The sequence below is a fragment of the Taudactylus pleione genome, unplaced genomic scaffold, assembly GCF_031769625.1.
Source record: "Taudactylus pleione unplaced genomic scaffold, aTauple2 ptg000854l, whole genome shotgun sequence".
Taxonomy (NCBI): Eukaryota; Metazoa; Chordata; class Amphibia; order Anura; family Myobatrachidae; genus Taudactylus; species Taudactylus pleione.
The window spans coordinates 1,841,026-1,858,941 of NW_028285256.1; the positions used below are offsets into that span (position 1 = coordinate 1,841,026).

Here is a 17,916-nt window from a genome sequence, read left to right on the forward strand (position 1 = left end):
CAGCACAAAGATAGTATTAAACCATGTGTAACATACATATACAATCCAGAAAACACACATTCAGAAAAGAAAAGAAATGATATTTAAGCTTTAGAGTGAGAACGTTAGTGTGTGCAATTATCTTTAGTTGCACAAAAATTAAAGTTCACAGAAATCATTAATAATCATGAATGTAATGAAGACAGCCAATCAAAGGGCAGACTACAGGGGCCAAGTGGTTCTTATCTGCCGTCAAATTCTATGTTCTATACACTTTTTATATTACAGATCCCTTACCTTCTTACGCTCCGTGGTGAGCACAGTTGCTTTGTCTTGAAGCTGCACAAGAGAAGATTTAGTGTTAGTAATTATGCATTGTAATCTCACCCCACTCTGTCATTTCACATTTTCAACCACACTCACCTTCTGTATGATCTCCGCTGACATTCCCACCAGTTCTCCCAGATCCATGGCTTCTGTAGAGCCCTGCCATGAAATACATACAGGATATAGAAGGATTTTATGACAAAGACATACTAGCAAATCACCAGAAATCAATATAAAACATACTCACAGCTGCCCCTGCTTGTGGGGTAGGATTGGCCTGAACAGAAATGCCAGCCTGAGGTTTCAGGGTCGCCAGAGCTGTAGAGTGACAAAAGTAATGGGGAGAAGAAAAGAATGTCAGCATGAAATTACTGTATGGTAAATGATACATTTATATTCAGCCTCATTACAGGTCAGCATTAGCCCAATTATTTGCAGAGCGCCCAAAAGGACCCTCTCCACAGACATAGAACACTCAAATGCAACTGACAGCTGTATGAGTATTTAAAGGGAACTACACACAAATATATAAGCCCAAAAACATTTGCATTGTGTACATCAGGAATGTCAAACATATATATAATATGTGGCCCACACCGGCCCCAGAGTGTGGGCTCACATAATATATATATCCCCAATAGTCCGTCACTCCCAGTATTAAAGTCGTCCACTACCTGGGTGCTCCTGTTATAGGTAATATAAAAGCAGTTGGAAGAGTACTTAATATCAAGTACAAAGCCACGCAGGTCACTCCAGGATTTAGCAAAAGATTTCTTTATAATAGTGTTTGATCGATGTTTCGGGCCTGCGCAGAGTCCCGTCCTCAAGATCACAATGACATATCGCGTCAGAGACCAGCGTTCCCAGTGCACGTGTGACGTCATCCGCAACGAGCGGAACCAGCGCCTGCCACTCTGGATCTAATTAGATCCAGTTAGCGGCAGGTGATGCAGCGCGCGGGTGAAGTCATCCGTGTTGCCTGAATCTCTGGATCCAATTAGATCCAGATAGTGGCAGGTGATGCAGCGCGCGGGTGACGTCATGATGCCGCCCGCGACGAGCAGAGCCTGCCTCTCTGGATCTAATTAGATCCAGTCAGCGGCAGCGTCTACGCGGGACGGCGAGGACTGGAGCGGTGCCCATTGGCCGTCATGAAGAAAGGTAAGTACTGCACAGACAGGTGAGTGTTCTATACTGGGAGAAGGCACAGAATAAGGGGCATTACTGGGGGTCTGCATAAGGGGCATTACTAAGGACATTACTGTGGGCACAACATAAGGGGCATTGCATAATGGGCACAAATTCAGGGGGCATTGCAAAAGGGGCTGTAATACAGGATATAATTGCATAAGGGGCACTACTACAGGGGGCATTGCATTGGTTTTCATTAACAATAACCCTTTCAAAACTGCATACAAGATTTTTTTTTTTTTTGCGGCCCACACACTCGTAGACCTTCAATATTTGGCCCGGTTGGTATTTTGAGTTTGACATGCCTGGTGTACATGCTTCCAAGTCTGTGCATGGGGTCAAGTACAGGATCACATGGTATGCCTTTGGAAGATTTCCCTATTCACAGTCACAAATGCCACACAAATCCGTAGTACACAGAGGAGATAGCAACCATAGCGACAAAAACAAAAACAAACAGCCTAGATAACAGCAGCAAGAAAAAGTACCTCACATCAGTAACTGAAGATAGAACGGCATCACACACAAAGTAACAGAGAAAGACACCTGCCACCCTGGTTGATACCACCAAGAAACAGACGATTTGCTACATATAGCAAATAGTTGGTGAAGAAGGAATTTGTATAATCTTCTCTCGAGTACACTGGGGGCATAGAGGCCCAGCTTGAGCACATTAAATTTAATCTGAACTGTTCCCCATCTACACCACTGCTGGGATACTTTTAATTTTAAACAAGCGCCAAAGTATAGTACAAAATGAGGAACTGAAGGAGATAAAACTAGGTTCTCCAACAACAGGAGTACCAGAAAAAGTGTCCCCCCAATGGACACGGAAACTTATAGAAATCCTGTTCTTTCATAATTATGCAGAACTTTGGAACTCCAGAAAGGTCTTAAAGCTTCTGCTAAGCTCAGAAATTGCTGTATGCAGTGTCTTACGTACAAAACTGGCAAAGAACTTCAATTTGTAAAACTTTATAAAAGTGTTTGTTTTTGTTTTTTTATAGATCTTAAGTGTTCCCACAAGGCTGTTTTAGATGGAGAGCCGCACCGTGCCCGATTTTTGAGGGGCAAAATGTTCCCTGCCCTTTTAGTGGCACCCCTCCAAAATAGCCTGCCCTGTGCCTTACTGACCCGCGAGCCGCAGTGTAGCACGGGTGGGAAAAGTTGCAGTGACCGATTACCACCTGGGTGAATAGATGCTGTGCGCATGGTATCTATTCACTGTGAAGGGAGAGCTTCGGGGAAAGCCCAGCACCTCAATAGTGCTGGGCACGCCCAAAGTGTGACAAATTGGAGGTGTGTCACAATGGCATGCCTCCTCCTGGCTGGCCACACCCCTTTTCTGTGTGTGCACAGACGCCCTGCCAGCCTCCTTAGTGCCCTACCTGCAGTCTAGCGGGAACACTAGATCTTTTATTTTACATCATTTAATCTCTTTTACACTGACGGCCTTCAGACTTTTCTTTAATTACTTCTCCAGAGTAATGTTGTCTGTGGATGCACACAGCATTGTTGGTCAATGTTTTTTTTTGCCATTGTCCGGAAACAATCAATGGTTGAACCATCGATAATTGGTGCTCAGGCATGTGCAAATTGTGCTGCTGATGTGCACACCTCTGCTGTCTCCACCATGACTAGGGAAATCATCTATCACAAACCATTGATGGTTGCTAACCATTAAAGACCGATGGCCATCACTACTCAAGAGATCTGCAGCTCATTGTTCCAGTCACCTCTTCAGATACAGGAGATTGCTTTACCAAAGCAGATGCATTATAAGCCATGTAACAAAGGCAAACCACAAACAATAAAAAAGTAATTCTAACTTTTCCCCTTAAAGTAATTATAATTGTATTTATATAGTGCTATTCTCCAACAGGACTCAAGTATATATATGACTATTTCCTGTTTTACATAAAGTAGTAACGAATACTGAATATTATAAGCAATGTGATGGTGGTCTTCTGTAATGAGACATTCATAAAGCAATGCGACTGTCACCATACCTGCAACTTCTTTGACCCACCATAATGGTCTGTAGGCCCAGCTTCAAATGGGTGTGGTATGGTACTGGTCCAAAATGTGGACTGAGGTAGAACCTAAATAGACCTAATAGCCCAAATAGGAATGTTGGCAGGTATACAATCACTAGCAAATCAATAATGTCCAAAATTGTATCCAGTGCTTTTAGGGAACATTTTTTTACTCCTTGTTTGATCTCTTCATCCCGTTTCCTTGCTCAAGAAGAACTATGGGAGCTGAATGTACTTCTAGGTTCAAGCTTACTTACAGTATGGGTTACATAGAATTTGTCAGCAGATAAGAACCACTTGGCACATCTAGTCTGCCCTTTTTATAACCTTATGGTAATCTCAAACCCTAGCTGATCCCTAGTTCTTTGTAAAGATATAAGGATATCCTTCTGCCTATACCAAGGATGTATAAATTACTGTACTGTATTAGCCTCTACCACCCCTGAAGGCTAGATGGCCACAGTGTATAGTAGAAGCCCTGTGCCGTGCCACCCGAGGCAGCATTCACCAATCTGGTAGAGGAGCAATCTCTTCTACTCCAAAAGGAAAGTACCAAAACATTCCACCTATTAAAAGGTGTGCATAAAGGTCATCTATGCTGAGCAAATCATGTGTCTTGTGAACAGAGGTCACGACACGCCACCCCAAGCACTTTCATATACTGTAATTTTTGCTTGTACAGTGCGTGCTCAATACATGTTCCGTTCCAGCTTTAGAGGCAGATACCATGACATGCCCTCTGCCATATTGTTGAGAATGTCATTGCACCACAATCTTTTTCGACTAGTCGCTAGCCTGGAACTACCAGAACCACCTGTTTTTCCCTACATTAGGACCAGCAGAAGCATTGGACACAGAGGGAACCATTAAATCAGATTAAAATAATTAAAGAGAATCAACAATTCCTTCGGTTTCCTGGTCCTTGTGCAGAATCGTTGCACCTTGTGGTTCACCCAAGATGCCATCATGTCGATCTGATCTTTCCACAACCGGCTGAAAGATTTGCAAGGTTATAGAGCATGCCTGCAGAGAAAATCTGCTTCCCAGCCCTGTAATGACCACCACCATGATAGCAGGAACATTCTCCTGTGCCCACTACATGATCACTCAGCCTACTTTTGCTAGGCTAGAATGATTGACAGCCTCCACCTATCCCCCATTATCTATTATTTGGAGATAACTTCCTGGAAACCGTCCCATGTGGAAAGCTGGTGACAGCAGTGATAACTCCACGGCCCACTCCAGGCATCCAACAGCCACTGTGATTGTGAAAATACTGTCTGGATTCTAATACAATAAACAATTTTTGTTTCATGACAAAACATAAGTAAATGTTAAAAACAGTCCAAAAGAGAATTAAAATCTGAACCAGGCCTGAAAATGTCATCTAATAGACACATGTTCATGATAACGTATCCCAAATAGATGTTCATCGAAATGCTGTAAATCGGTCTGGATCTGGACCAAAGTGACTGTCACCAATAGGCAATTCTTTCTTCTTTTAACAAAACAGACACAGAAGTAAATATAGTTACCTTCACGCGCAGCTGTTACCTCCTTGGTAAGACGGGCTATGACACGACAAGCAGCATCGTGTTGGTAGAGAGCATGAGAGAGTTCTTGGCGAGTGGTCTGTAACTGCTGACGCAAAGTAAAACTATGCAGCATTACAGCATCCTTATGGATAGAAAGGAAAACAATTAGATCCTGAAATTTGCAATGCCAGTAGTAAAATCCATTTAAAAACAAAACAAAACACAATTGAAATCCTGGCACTCCTGCTTTAATTCCAGCTACAAGTAACCTTCTGTCTACTCCTGTCCTGTTGGCCTTCCTGCACCTAGCCCTAGGCTCCAGTCCAATCCTTGGTTCTGCCTGCATACCTTCCAGATAATACCTACGTCCCTGTCTGTTGGTAACCTGATCTCAGCCCTTACTTTCGAGTATGAGCATACTTCATCTAACACTGGTTTATTGCAGCCTGATTTCCACTCCAGCTTTCTCTCTGCTGCCCCCTGCTGTCCATACATAAGCTCCTACTTTCCTGAGTATAAGAACTGGGGACATCCGAGTACCTGCGAGAACATAAATCTCTACTGGAAAGGCGGTTGCAATAGGTGAAGATCTCTCTAGCCTGATTCTAGGAGTTTATGTGGACTGATAGGTGTGCCTCTAAAGCTGTCACAATCTTTTCTCAAAGCAACAATATACTATGTATGTAGTGTAGTTCATTTTTCATAGCGATGGCCTCACAGAAAAATCCTGCAGCTAACAGGGGCATTTAATTGCTTATAAAAACCAGTGTTGTGAGATGGTCAGCATAGAAATAGGAGAAATAGAATTGTCAGGCAAACATAAATTGCCTAAGTACTCTGACAGCCTTGACATATGCCATCAAACTATGAAAAGTTTCCCGCTGTGCATGACTAGCGTCTCCATTACATTCCTGCTAAGCATCCTGCTTCTAGAACTCAGTGGGGAAAGGATTCAATTATCCTTCATCAGAGCGATGTGCCATCAAGGAACAGCAATCGCGCCCACCAGCGTCACAAGTTTTCCCTCGCACCCCACAGAAGTCACTACAAGCTGTCACTACATGATATCAAGTTAGTCACATGACCTTTAGCAATAGTTATAACAAAAGGAGACGTTAAATTGAAGGCAAAAAAAAACAAAAACATACAAACTGACTTTGTACCACTGTAAACAATAATAAAATGAAAAAAGGTCACTTCCCATTGCTATAACCTGCGGCATGGTGTTTTTATATTGTACATTCAATTACTAATATCCTAAAATTTTAAAAGATAGGTGTTTTTCCTCATTCTCCTACAGTGTATTGTAATAAGATGATCTGCACAGGGCCCAGTGTAATACTCACCCATTCATCCTGCAGAGATTTCAAGATTGCTGGGATACTGGTAGCAGATGGTGGCTTAGGGCGAATTGGGTGGGCAACTGTAGGCAGCAACAAAGACAGAAAATAAGCATCAACTAGCAAAACAAAATGCAACTATAGCATGGCACACACACACACACACATTATAAAGGCTAGTTCCAGCAAAACTTGTGTCACAATTGTGCGTTAAACAGCCCTTGTAGTTGCACCATGCCGTGGCGCGACTCTGTATAGCCGAGTGACTTTTCCTTAAAATGAGTCTTATTTGCAAAGCGATGTGATTAGGAAGCACAAGGTGATTAAAGAGATATGCAGAATGTCTAGATTCTGTGTGCGACTGCATCTGTATGCACAATGCCATGTTACAGTGTCACAGCCACTGACACTAATATAATAGAACATTTTGCATGCAGATATAGCTGCAGTCGCACACAGAATTATAGGCACGCCGCATATGATCTGTACAGTTAGATACATTAAGGTCACTATGCACTTGAATCTTCAGTTACAGCAATCTCTTGCTTTGCCAGCGGGACACTCCTAATGCAAGTTGTCACCGGTAACTTCCAGCCTCTTCCCTTCCACCCAATGGCTTCTACACCATTGTCCTACTTGGACCCCACCCATACGGATCATACAGGACAGCAAGGAGAGAAAAGTTGCAATTCTGGAGGGTCTATTAACCCACATTTGAAGGCTTTAATTCTTGATCTAATAGCACAGCAAAAGATCACATATGCAGCTCTGCAATGTACACTGGGTACACAGCACTAATAGCAGCTTTCAATGCAGAGATAAAATATATTGGTATTGCACAACATTAACTTGATGACGCCAGGGTGGGTGCGTTTTCCATATAGTCTATTACAAAAGGCTACCTACTGAACTAATTAGAGAGACATCTTAGTCATAGGGCAGGTACACGCAAAATACACTCCCTGCTAGAAAGTATCTATCCTTTTGTTTGCCTGTAGTAGCACAAAACCTCACGCTGCCCGATTCCTCCTGAATGAACATTTATGCGATCAGAAGTGTAAACATGGAGTCTGATCAAATAATGCTGGTCTGGAGGTGTAACCAGAAGTCCTGCAATCAGTGGAACAGATAATTCGGTTGTCTGGAGTACTGGAGTGTATGATATTTCGTAATAGCCACTAGCAACAAGAAACAGGTAGCAGCAGCCTTAAACGTTCTCTGTGCTGGCAATTTGCTTCTGAGACTGGAGTGCCTCTACAAGCAATGGGTTTATGTGGTGTGCAGGGTTGTTTCAATTCAATCTCATTTGTTCTGTGCAGATTACTGGACACAATTCAGCTGCTGCTTCCTGGAGTTGGCCCCTTCTCCAGTGTCGATCTCAGCTCACCTCTAGAGCGGCTTTATTTGATTACAGACTCCACGTCAACACTTTTTCAGGCTACCACCGCCAAACTACAGTCAAAGGGCCTAAGGCGTACACTGTTATCATTGCTGCCGAATCTTTAGACACCGCAGCGATGCTAACATATGCCAATGTCCAAGGGGGCGTCTGAGGACAAAAGATGCCCCCTGATAGCATCACAGATCCGAGTTCTGCGCCTGAAGACACAGCACTGGCTCACTTCCGCGACCATCTGTCAGAACAATCGGCCATCTGAGTCTAAAGCTACTCAGAATGGCCGTCTCAGCTCCATAGTCGAGGCCAGTAAATTTCCATCGGAAGATGCAGACACTGGCCTTGCCAATCCCAGAAAATAGGGGTGATGCCCACGTTTTCGGGAACGCTGGCCATCATCACCCATTCTCCACCCCCATCCGCCGTAGCATGTCAATCATATCAATATGTCAATCCCAGGAGGACACATGCGCAGGCGCAGTGCATCGGGTTTGCGTACAACTCTGAAACAGGCCAAAAGATGCCTATTCTCAACGGCTATCCACCCATTGAGGTCTGCCTGATATATGACCAAATGTGTGTGTAATATTTTATTATCTATCTATATCTAATAGAAATCTGATAAAAATTAGGTCACCACGCTCGTTTGCATGATGTCCCCACCTAACATGCCATACACATTAGGTGTGATGTGCACATGCCACAGAGATGAGAAAGTACAACGGGACAGGTGGGTGCAGGGACGGGAGCGGTGCGTTGACGGGCCCATGCATTTAATAGTATATTATAATTATGGGCCGTATTCAATTAGCGGCAAAAACGTCAGTTTTTCGCCAAAAAGAATGATATTTTCGCCAAAAAAAAAACGGCGAAAACGCAACTGGCGAAAAAAAAACTGGAGAAAAGTTCTCCATTCCAGACCAGGCGAAAAAAAACTGCAAAATCCCTATTTTTGACTAAAAATGTGGGGATTTCTTTCAGAACCCTTTGGACACCCCCCGTAATGATAAATGACCCCCCCAACAAATTTTCTAAGTTGCGCACTTTGGCGAAAAACGACCTGGCAAATTTTGGGCGAAAAAAACAAAACGTTGAACATGGTTTTAATGTATTGGGTCTGATATTTCGGGAGACGGTATGGATGTGTGAAGAATTTTAATCATCGCACGCGGTCGCAGCAGGCGGTTTTTAAAATTGCGTTTGTACGACACGAAAATATACTTGCACCCATTTTAATATTTACGTAGAACAGTTCATTCCTGGGGAAAAAAATTGCTTCCGATCATTTTCAACGGTTTTTTGTTTCACCCAAAATTGCGCGGTCATTTGTCGCCAAAGTGCGCAACTCACAAATTTTTTGGGGGGTCAATTTATCTTTGGTGGGGGGGAGGGGGGGGGGGTACGGTGTTGTCCAAAGGGTTACGAAAGAAATCCCCACATTTTTTGCAAAAAAAATAAAAAGAATAGGGATTTTGCATTATTTTCGCCCGGTCTGGGATGGCGAAAACTTATCTCCAGTTTTTTTTTTCGCCAATTGCGGTTTCGCCTGTTTTTTGGCGAAAATATCGCCGTTTTGTCAAAAAACTGCAGTTTTCGTCTCGCCGCTAATTGAATACAGCCCTATGTTGCATAACAGTTACGATCTTCAATTTTTTTTATCATTCATGTGCACATGCTGTACTATTAGACATTTTGAGCTCTAAAGGGGAGATGTACAAAGCTTTTGAGAGAGAGAAAGTTGAGAAGTTGCCAAAAGCAACCAACTTCTAACTCATTTTAAAGACTGTGCTAGATAAACGACAATTAATGTAGGTACACACAATACAACAGTGCTACGGCAAGCGATGTAATGATACATCGCACACACTAAGAGATCCAGCATACAATGACAACGTATCGTTACATGCTGCATGTATCTGCACCGCGTGGTTCATTCATCAACCCATTTGAGGTGCAGGACAGCAGATAGGACGATGCAAGAACGATGGATCAGGCGTACACTATACGATGTGTAAGATACATCGTTCCAATCAGTATAGTGTGTATCCAGCTGTAGACGCAGATTGCTTGCTTTGGGCAGCGACTCCACATTATCTCTATCCAAGGCTTAATACATATGCCCATAACGCTTTTAAATGCAATTGATATCAGCATTTACAGATCATGTGGTCTACTACTTTTTTATTTCTAGTATTCTGTGATTTAGATTAAGGTGAAAAATAGATGTATTCCATGATAAGCGCTGTGTAGTTTTCGGTTGGTTATAGCCATCATTGGTTCAACTGTAATATATTTTTCAGCAGCGCTGAAGTGAGATTTAGCTCCAGATAAAGTTAAAATGAGGACAGAAATATTATTCAAACGGTTTATTTACTCTGCAGATAGATCTTTTATTTTCTTTCGGTAAGTGTCCCTTTAAAACTAGGGATGTACAACACGATATTGAATTTTATAACCAGTTGGATATGTAAGACGCTAGAGAAGAGGCTCATCCACTCAGACATATAGCTACGGCACTGTAAAGTCTAGCTATGGCACTGTTTTTTATATTCTTATTATCATTTGCCAATCCCTCATTCAACTTTTATAGAGGTCACACTTCCGGAAGCTGAAGAGAAATCACCTTGTTTATACGGAGTAAAAACTGACCTTTGATGTCAATAAGCTGATCCTCACTCAATGGCTGATTGGTCACCGGATCGGTCCCATTTTCAGCCAAATATTTCTCAATGAGGCGTCTATCGAATACGTGACCCGACAAGGGAGAGACGCAAGGACGGTCTGTGACCTCATTACTGACTGCAAAGAGAAAGGATGCATATTATAAACAAGAGGCATGGAAGCCAATCAGTGAACCCATTCATTTACATTTCAGACAAAAAATGTATTCTATAGCATAGAGGTTCCCAAACTCCACCGTTACAGTCCAGGTTTTAAGGATATCCAGAATTGAGCACAGGTGATTTAATTTAGTCCTCAATTTGATTTAACTACCTGGACTCAAGCATGGATATCCTTAAAACCTGGACTGTAATGGCAGAATTTGGGATTCCACATACGAGTACCATAAAGATGAAGTAATAAAATAAAATTAAGAGGATTACAGCCCATTCAAGTTTAATCTAATGTTCAGGCCTAGGGCATAAAGAAACAAGGACACTTAAAAAGGTAGTACATACTTCCTTCCAGGGAGATTTTAGAAAAGCATAAAGGGGCTAATTCTGAGTCAGGCACAAAGTCCAAACGCAGATGGACTGTGCACACACACAGATTGAAATGGCGGGTGGTCAGATCTGTCTGTTGATGGCATTTCTGGAAGGTGAAGATTCGATGACACGCAACTGATCATTCTGGTGGGAGCGTTATGGGCATCTTAGGGGTGCATACAGAAGTGGGACGTATGGTTCAGATGAATCTCTTGCGCCCAGCTTAGGTGAGTGAGTCCTGAAACTAATGACTATGGCTGCGGATAAAATAGCTTTCCGCATTAAGATGGATACTCGGCATAAACAGGCAGATAATCGCATTAGCAAAAGGTGGCCAAGTGGAAAAGTAGCCGCAGATGTGTCCGATACATAACGAGGTCTAGAAGGATTTGTTTTTTGACAGCTAAGAAATAGGGCCATTAGATGTATGCTTAACAAATACTCTACTTAAAAAAGTAAAAAAACCAAAAAAGTCTATGTAGTGCTGAAATAAAGAAGGGTATGGCTATGGTTTATCTCCTTCCCATTTTTGTCCCCAAGATACAGCTAAGATGAGTCGCAGGTCATGTAACCCCCTATGGAGACCATGGGGCAGATATACTAAGCTCTGGAAAGTGGTTAAGTGGAATGAAACTACCAAACAATCAGCTCCTAGCTGTCATTTTTCAAACAGCCTGTAACATGACAAATAGGAGCTGAGTGGCAGGTATTTCATCACTCTCCAAGTTATCACTTTCCAGAGCTTCGTACATCTAACCCCATTTATCAATAATCACATTTTCAATGCGATGTGGATGCGATACCAGTGCCCAAAATCGCATTGCAGAATGTGATACTTGCCTGAATGCATCAAATAACACATACAGGGACTCCAGAAGGAACCCGTGTCTGCGATATGCTCGGATTGATGCGACTGCATCAGCGCTCTCTTCACTCCTCTATTGGGACTCCTTCGAATGTGCAGTCTACAGAACACGCATGTGCAGCACCAATTGCCGAAGGAACCCCCACCAGGTAAATTTTGTGAAATGTAGCCTATAGGCTACAGCAGCTAACACCATCTTCAGATGACAAACTGCGAGGGTCAAACTGCGAAACGCAAAGGTAAATCTGACAGCATTGCAACCCCCATAAAATACCTATGGGGGTTGCAGCTGATGTCGAAAATGGTGATATCTGCTGTGGTACCTCCTTAATATTAGCGGGCATCCCCCAAAAACTGGTATTTTCTGGGAATATGCCGCAAATATTTAATGATAAATAGGCCCCTATATGTTTTCGCTTCATATACGTATAGGCTGCGGTATACTTACTAAACCCCCACTTTTCAAAGCTGCAGATGGTCGTCAGTTTGGACCCCAGTATACTAAAACGGCAATAATATTAAATACAATATATATTTTGCATTTAGTATTACTGACATTTTAAACAGCGCTGCCAAAAGCACAGTTTAGTAAATGTTACCCTTGGTCTCATGTTTTATTTTATGCACCACCCACACTGAACCATTCTCATACAGCTGTTATCAAACCTAAACAGAAATACTAACTTCTAGATTGCTAGCTTTGGGCTTGATTCAGCAGTGAACACAAAGTCACTGCTGATCGCAGTTTCCAGATTATCGGGAATCTGTGCGTGCGCAGGACCCATTCTGAGAGTGAGCAGTGATGGGTCCTGCGTAGACGCACGCAAACCCTTGAATGCTCTGCCTGATTGACAGGCAGAGACACTTAAGGGGCAGTGCAGGGGCAGCGGTCGTTCCCGGAAAGGGTGGCGTGTACATCCCGTTTTACGGGAGTGGATAGACCAGGATCTGTGATCAATGCGGTGTCCTGGGCTTGCAAGCAACCCAGCCTGGGTAAGCTGAGGCTTACTCAGCTGGCCGGAGGCCTGACGCCATCCACGATCGCAACCATCGACCACCGATTGTCATGATGGTGATCCCATCCTGCGACCTGCATCGCAGTGCTAGGATCGCAAATGCAGCAGGGGGCATCTTACACCTCCTGCTGCATTTGCATTATTGCAAGGATCGCAACTGCAAAGCTCCCTGCGTGCATACATCATATAACTATAGCCTGCGTGCAGCTTTGCAATTGCGATCCTTGCTGAATCAGGCCCTTTGACCATTCATGACTTATTGTACCTTCACTGGTTATCTGAACATTTAGCACATTTACATGAGTGTGTATATCTTTACCTACTGTACCTAAGTGCATTAGGTCAGGGACCTTTACTAATTGCCTTTAAGGGTCTGTAAACGGTCTTTATTCTAACATTTAGGCCCCCATTTTCGGTAAGCATCATGCATCTTTCAAAAGTATCTTTAGAAAAATTTTGTAATACATATATAGAGCACTAAAACAATTCAGCAACAGATCAATCATTTTAAATCAGGCCTAAACATAAATGTGTTGCACCGAATATATCCGATCCTCTAAATTACAAAGCAGCAAATGACGTAAATAAACAGGTCTAGTGAGCCCACTTTCCTAATGCTGCAGACATTGTACAGGGAAAAACAAATACCCTGCAGGGTGAGGGGCAACCAGGAGGCGTAACTGCAGGGTGAGGGGCAACCAGGAGGCGTAACGGCAGGGTGAGGGGCAACCAGGAGGCGTAACGGCAGGGTGAGGGGCAACCAGGAGGCGTAACGGCAGGGTGAGGGGCAACCAGGAGGCGTAACGGCAGGGTGAGGGGCAACCAGGCGGCGTAACGGCAGGGTGAGGGGCAACCAGGCGGCGTAACGGCAGAGTGAGGGGCAACAAGGCGGCGTAACGGCAGAGTGAGGGGCAACAAGGCGGCGTAACGGCAGAGTGAGGGGCAACAAGGCGGCGTAACGGCAGAGTGAGGGGCAACAAGGCGGCGTAACGGCAGAGTGAGGGGCAACAAGGCGGCGTAACGGCAGAGTGAGGGGCAACCAGGCGGCGTAACGGCAGAGTGAGGGGCAACAAGGCGGCGTAACGGCAGAGTGAGGGGCAACAAGGCGGCGTAACGGCAGAGTGAGGGGCAACAAGGCGGCGTAACGGCAGAGTGAGGGGCAACAAGGCGGCGTAACGGCAGAGTGAGGGGCAACAAGGCGGCGTAACGGCAGAGTGAGGGGCAACAAGGCGGCGTAACGGCAGAGTGAGGGGCAACAAGGCGGCGTAACGGCAGAGTGAGGGGCAACAAGGCGGCGTAACGGCAGAGTGAGGGGCAACAAGGCGGCGTAACGGCAGAGTGAGGGGCAACAAGGCGGCGTAACGGCAGAGTGAGGGGCAACAAGGCGGCGTAACGGCAGAGTGAGGGGCAACAAGGCGGCGTAACGGCAGAGTGAGGGGCAACAAGGCGGCGTAACGGCAGAGTGAGGGGCAACAAGGCGGCGTAACGGCAGAGTGAGGGGCAACAAGGCGGCGTAACGGCAGAGTGAGGGGCAACAAGGCGGCGTAACGGCAGAGTGAGGGGCAACAAGGCGGCGTAACGGCAGAGTGAGGGGCAACAAGGCGGCGTAACGGCAGAGTGAGGGGCAACAAGGCGGCGTAACGGCAGAGTGAGGGGCAACAAGGCGGCGTAACGGCAGAGTGAGGGGCAACAAGGCGGCGTAACGGCAGAGTGAGGGGCAACAAGGCGGCGTAACGGCAGAGTGAGGGGCAACAAGGCGGCGTAACGGCAGAGTGAGGGGCAACAAGGCGGCGTAACGGCAGAGTGAGGGGCAACAAGGCGGCGTAACGGCAGAGTGAGGGGCAACAAGGCGGCGTAACGGCAGAGTGAGGGGCAACAAGGCGGCGTAACGGCAGAGTGAGGGGCAACAAGGCGGCGTAACGGCAGAGTGAGGGGCAACAAGGCGGCGTAACGGCAGAGTGAGGGGCAACAAGGCGGCGTAACGGCAGAGTGAGGGGCAACAAGGCGGCGTAACGGCAGAGTGAGGGGCAACAAGGCGGCGTAACGGCAGAGTGAGGGGCAACAAGGCGGCGTAACGGCAGAGTGAGGGGCAACAAGGCGGCGTAACGGCAGAGTGAGGGGCAACAAGGCGGCGTAACGGCAGAGTGAGGGGCAACAAGGCGGCGTAACGGCAGAGTGAGGGGCAACAAGGCGGCGTAACGGCAGAGTGAGGGGCAACAAGGCGGCGTAACGGCAGAGTGAGGGGCAACAAGGCGGCGTAACGGCAGAGTGAGGGGCAACAAGGCGGCGTAACGGCAGAGTGAGGGGCAACAAGGCGGCGTAACGGCAGAGTGAGGGGCAACAAGGCGGCGTAACGGCAGAGTGAGGGGCAACAAGGCGGCGTAACGGCAGAGTGAGGGGCAACAAGGCGGCGTAACGGCAGAGTGAGGGGCAACAAGGCGGCGTAACGGCAGAGTGAGGGGCAACAAGGCGGCGTAACGGCAGAGTGAGGGGCAACAAGGCGGCGTAACGGCAGAGTGAGGGGCAACAAGGCGGCGTAACGGCAGAGTGAGGGGCAACAAGGCGGCGTAACGGCAGAGTGAGGGGCAACAAGGCGGCGTAACGGCAGAGTGAGGGGCAACAAGGCGGCGTAACGGCAGAGTGAGGGGCAACAAGGCGGCGTAACGGCAGAGTGAGGGGCAACAAGGCGGCGTAACGGCAGAGTGAGGGGCAACAAGGCGGCGTAACGGCAGAGTGAGGGGCAACAAGGCGGCGTAACGGCAGAGTGAGGGGCAACAAGGCGGCGTAACGGCAGAGTGAGGGGCAACAAGGCGGCGTAACGGCAGAGTGAGGGGCAACAAGGAGGCGTAACGGCAGAGTGAGGGGCAACAAGGCGGCGTAACGGCAGAGTGAGGGGCAACAAGGAGGCGTAACGGCAGAGTGAGGGGCAACAAGGAGGCGTAACGGCAGAGTGAGGGGCAACAAGGAGGCGTAACGGCAGAGTGAGGGGCAACAAGGAGGCGTAACGGCAGAGTGAGGGGCAACAAGGAGGCGTAACGGCAGAGTGAGGGGCAACAAGGAGGCGTAACGGCAGAGTGAGGGGCAACAAGGAGGCGTAACGGCAGAGTGAGGGGCAACAAGGAGGCGTAACGGCAGAGTGAGGGGCAACAAGGAGGCGTAACGGCAGAGTGAGGGGCAACAAGGAGGCGTAACTGCAGAGTGAGGGGCAACAAGGAGGCGTAACTGCACGGTGAGGGGCAACAAGGAGGCATACCTGCACGGTGAGGGGCAACAAGGAGGCATACCTGCACGGTGAGGGGCAACAAGGAGGCATACCTGCACGGTGAGGGGCAACAAAGAGGCATACCTGCACGGTGAGGGGCAACAAGGGGGCGTAACTGCAGGGTGAAGGCCAATAAGGTGGCATGACTGCAGGGTGAAGGCCAATAAGGTGGCATGACTGCAGGGTGAAGGCCAATAAGGTGGCATGACTGCAGGGTGATGGGCAATAAGGTGGCATGACTACAGGGTGAGGGGCAATAAGGTGGCATGACTACAGGGTGAGGGGCAATAAGGTGGCATGACTACAGGGTGAGGGGCAATAAGGTGGCATGACTACAGGGTGAGGGGCAATAAGGTGGCATGACTGCAGGGTGAGGGGCAATACAGTGGCATGACTGCAGGGTGAGGGGCAATACGGTGGCATGACTGCAGGGTGAGGGGCAATAAGGTGGCATGCCTGCAGGGTGAGGGGCAATAAGGTGGCATGACTGCAGGGTGAGGGGCAATAAGGTGGCATGACTGCAGGGTGAGGGGCAATAAGGTGGCATGACTGCAGGGTGAGGGGCAATAAGGAAGTGTGACTGCAGGGAAAAAGGCAATATGGAGTCATAACTGAGATGAGGGGCAATAAAGAGGAGTAACTGCAGGGTTAGGAGCAATAAGGTGGCATGACTGCAGGATGAGAGGCAATAAGGAGGCGTAACTGCAGGGTGAGGGGCAATAAGAAGGCATACCTGCAGCGTGACTGGCAATAGGGAGTAGGAACTGCACGGTCAGCGGCAATAAGGAGGTGTAACTGCAGGGCGAAAGGCTATAAGGAGAAGTAACTGCAGGGTGAGGGGCAATAAGGTGGCATGACTGCAGGGTGAGGGGCAATAAGGTGGCAAGACTGCAGGGTGAGGGGCAATAAGGTGGCAAGACTGCAGGGTGAGGGGCAATAAGGTGGCAAGACTGCAGGGTGAGGGGCAATAAGGTGGTGTGACACCAGGGTGAGACGCAATAAGAAGGTGTAAGTGCAGGGTGAGGGGCAATATGGAGGTGTAACAGCAAGATTAGATGCAGCAGATGTCGCTGGGGACATACGCCCACGTGTTTCTGGCACTCACTGTAGCACGTCAGGGACATGGCGCCGCTCTCTCCCGCAGTGGCTGGCTAAGATCGGCTCTAGTTTTCTCTTAATTAAAAGCCTGCCCAAACAAGACTGGGAAACGTGCCGCCAAATCGCACAAGGAGATTCGGTCTTCCCTCACTTTCCGCTTCCGCAGCACAGCACGGAACTTCCGCCCCCTGCCATTCATTGAAAATTGCAAAGGAGTAAAACTGCCCCTACACTTCCGGTGTTGTGGCACTGGCAGCGCCATTTTTGTTTTGGGAGTTGATTCGGAACATCCAATCCATAGCACAGAAATATGCCCAAAGTCCAGAACTGTCCACTTAAATTAGTATTTTTTAATAAATAAATAGATTTAGGAATTTGGAGGGGTATTCAATATGGGAGCGAAAACATAAAGATAATATCGGAGGTATGACGTCATTATCGCAGGTTTTAGTTTTACACTGTATTCAATTTCAAAGACTTTTCGCAGTTTTGAAAAGTTTGATAAAAACGGGGATAACTTTTCACCATTGAATAGGTGTCGAAAAAAAGTGCAGAATTGGGGTTTAGGGGTGCAGGCTTAAAAAAAAATAGCCTGCACCCTTGGGAATGACATTTAAAAAAGAACTGTGTCAAAAAAAGTTTTTTTAAAAAAATAGGGACACCCC

At 46.7% G+C, this 17,916-nt stretch overlaps 1 protein-coding gene across 1 annotated transcript in view; it reads right to left on the reverse strand.

The window, feature by feature from the left end:
• The window catches only part of PRPF19 (pre-mRNA processing factor 19), a 39,485-nt gene extending 22,064 nt beyond the window's left edge, over window positions 1–17,421 (reverse strand). Inside the window, exons 1-7 of the mRNA XM_088458833.1 lie at window positions 17,259–17,421; window positions 10,454–10,603; window positions 6,415–6,491; window positions 5,069–5,210; window positions 554–624; window positions 403–465; window positions 277–318 (exon numbers count right to left, since the gene is read on the reverse strand). Of these exons, the coding sequence (XP_088314959.1) occupies window positions 277–318; window positions 403–465; window positions 554–624; window positions 5,069–5,210; window positions 6,415–6,491; window positions 10,454–10,603; window positions 17,259–17,277 (564 nt within the window). The 5' untranslated portion in view covers window positions 17,278–17,421. The remainder of the gene's footprint in view (window positions 1–276; window positions 319–402; window positions 466–553; window positions 625–5,068; window positions 5,211–6,414; window positions 6,492–10,453; window positions 10,604–17,258) is intronic.
• Window positions 17,422–17,916: the final 495 nt, after the last annotated feature.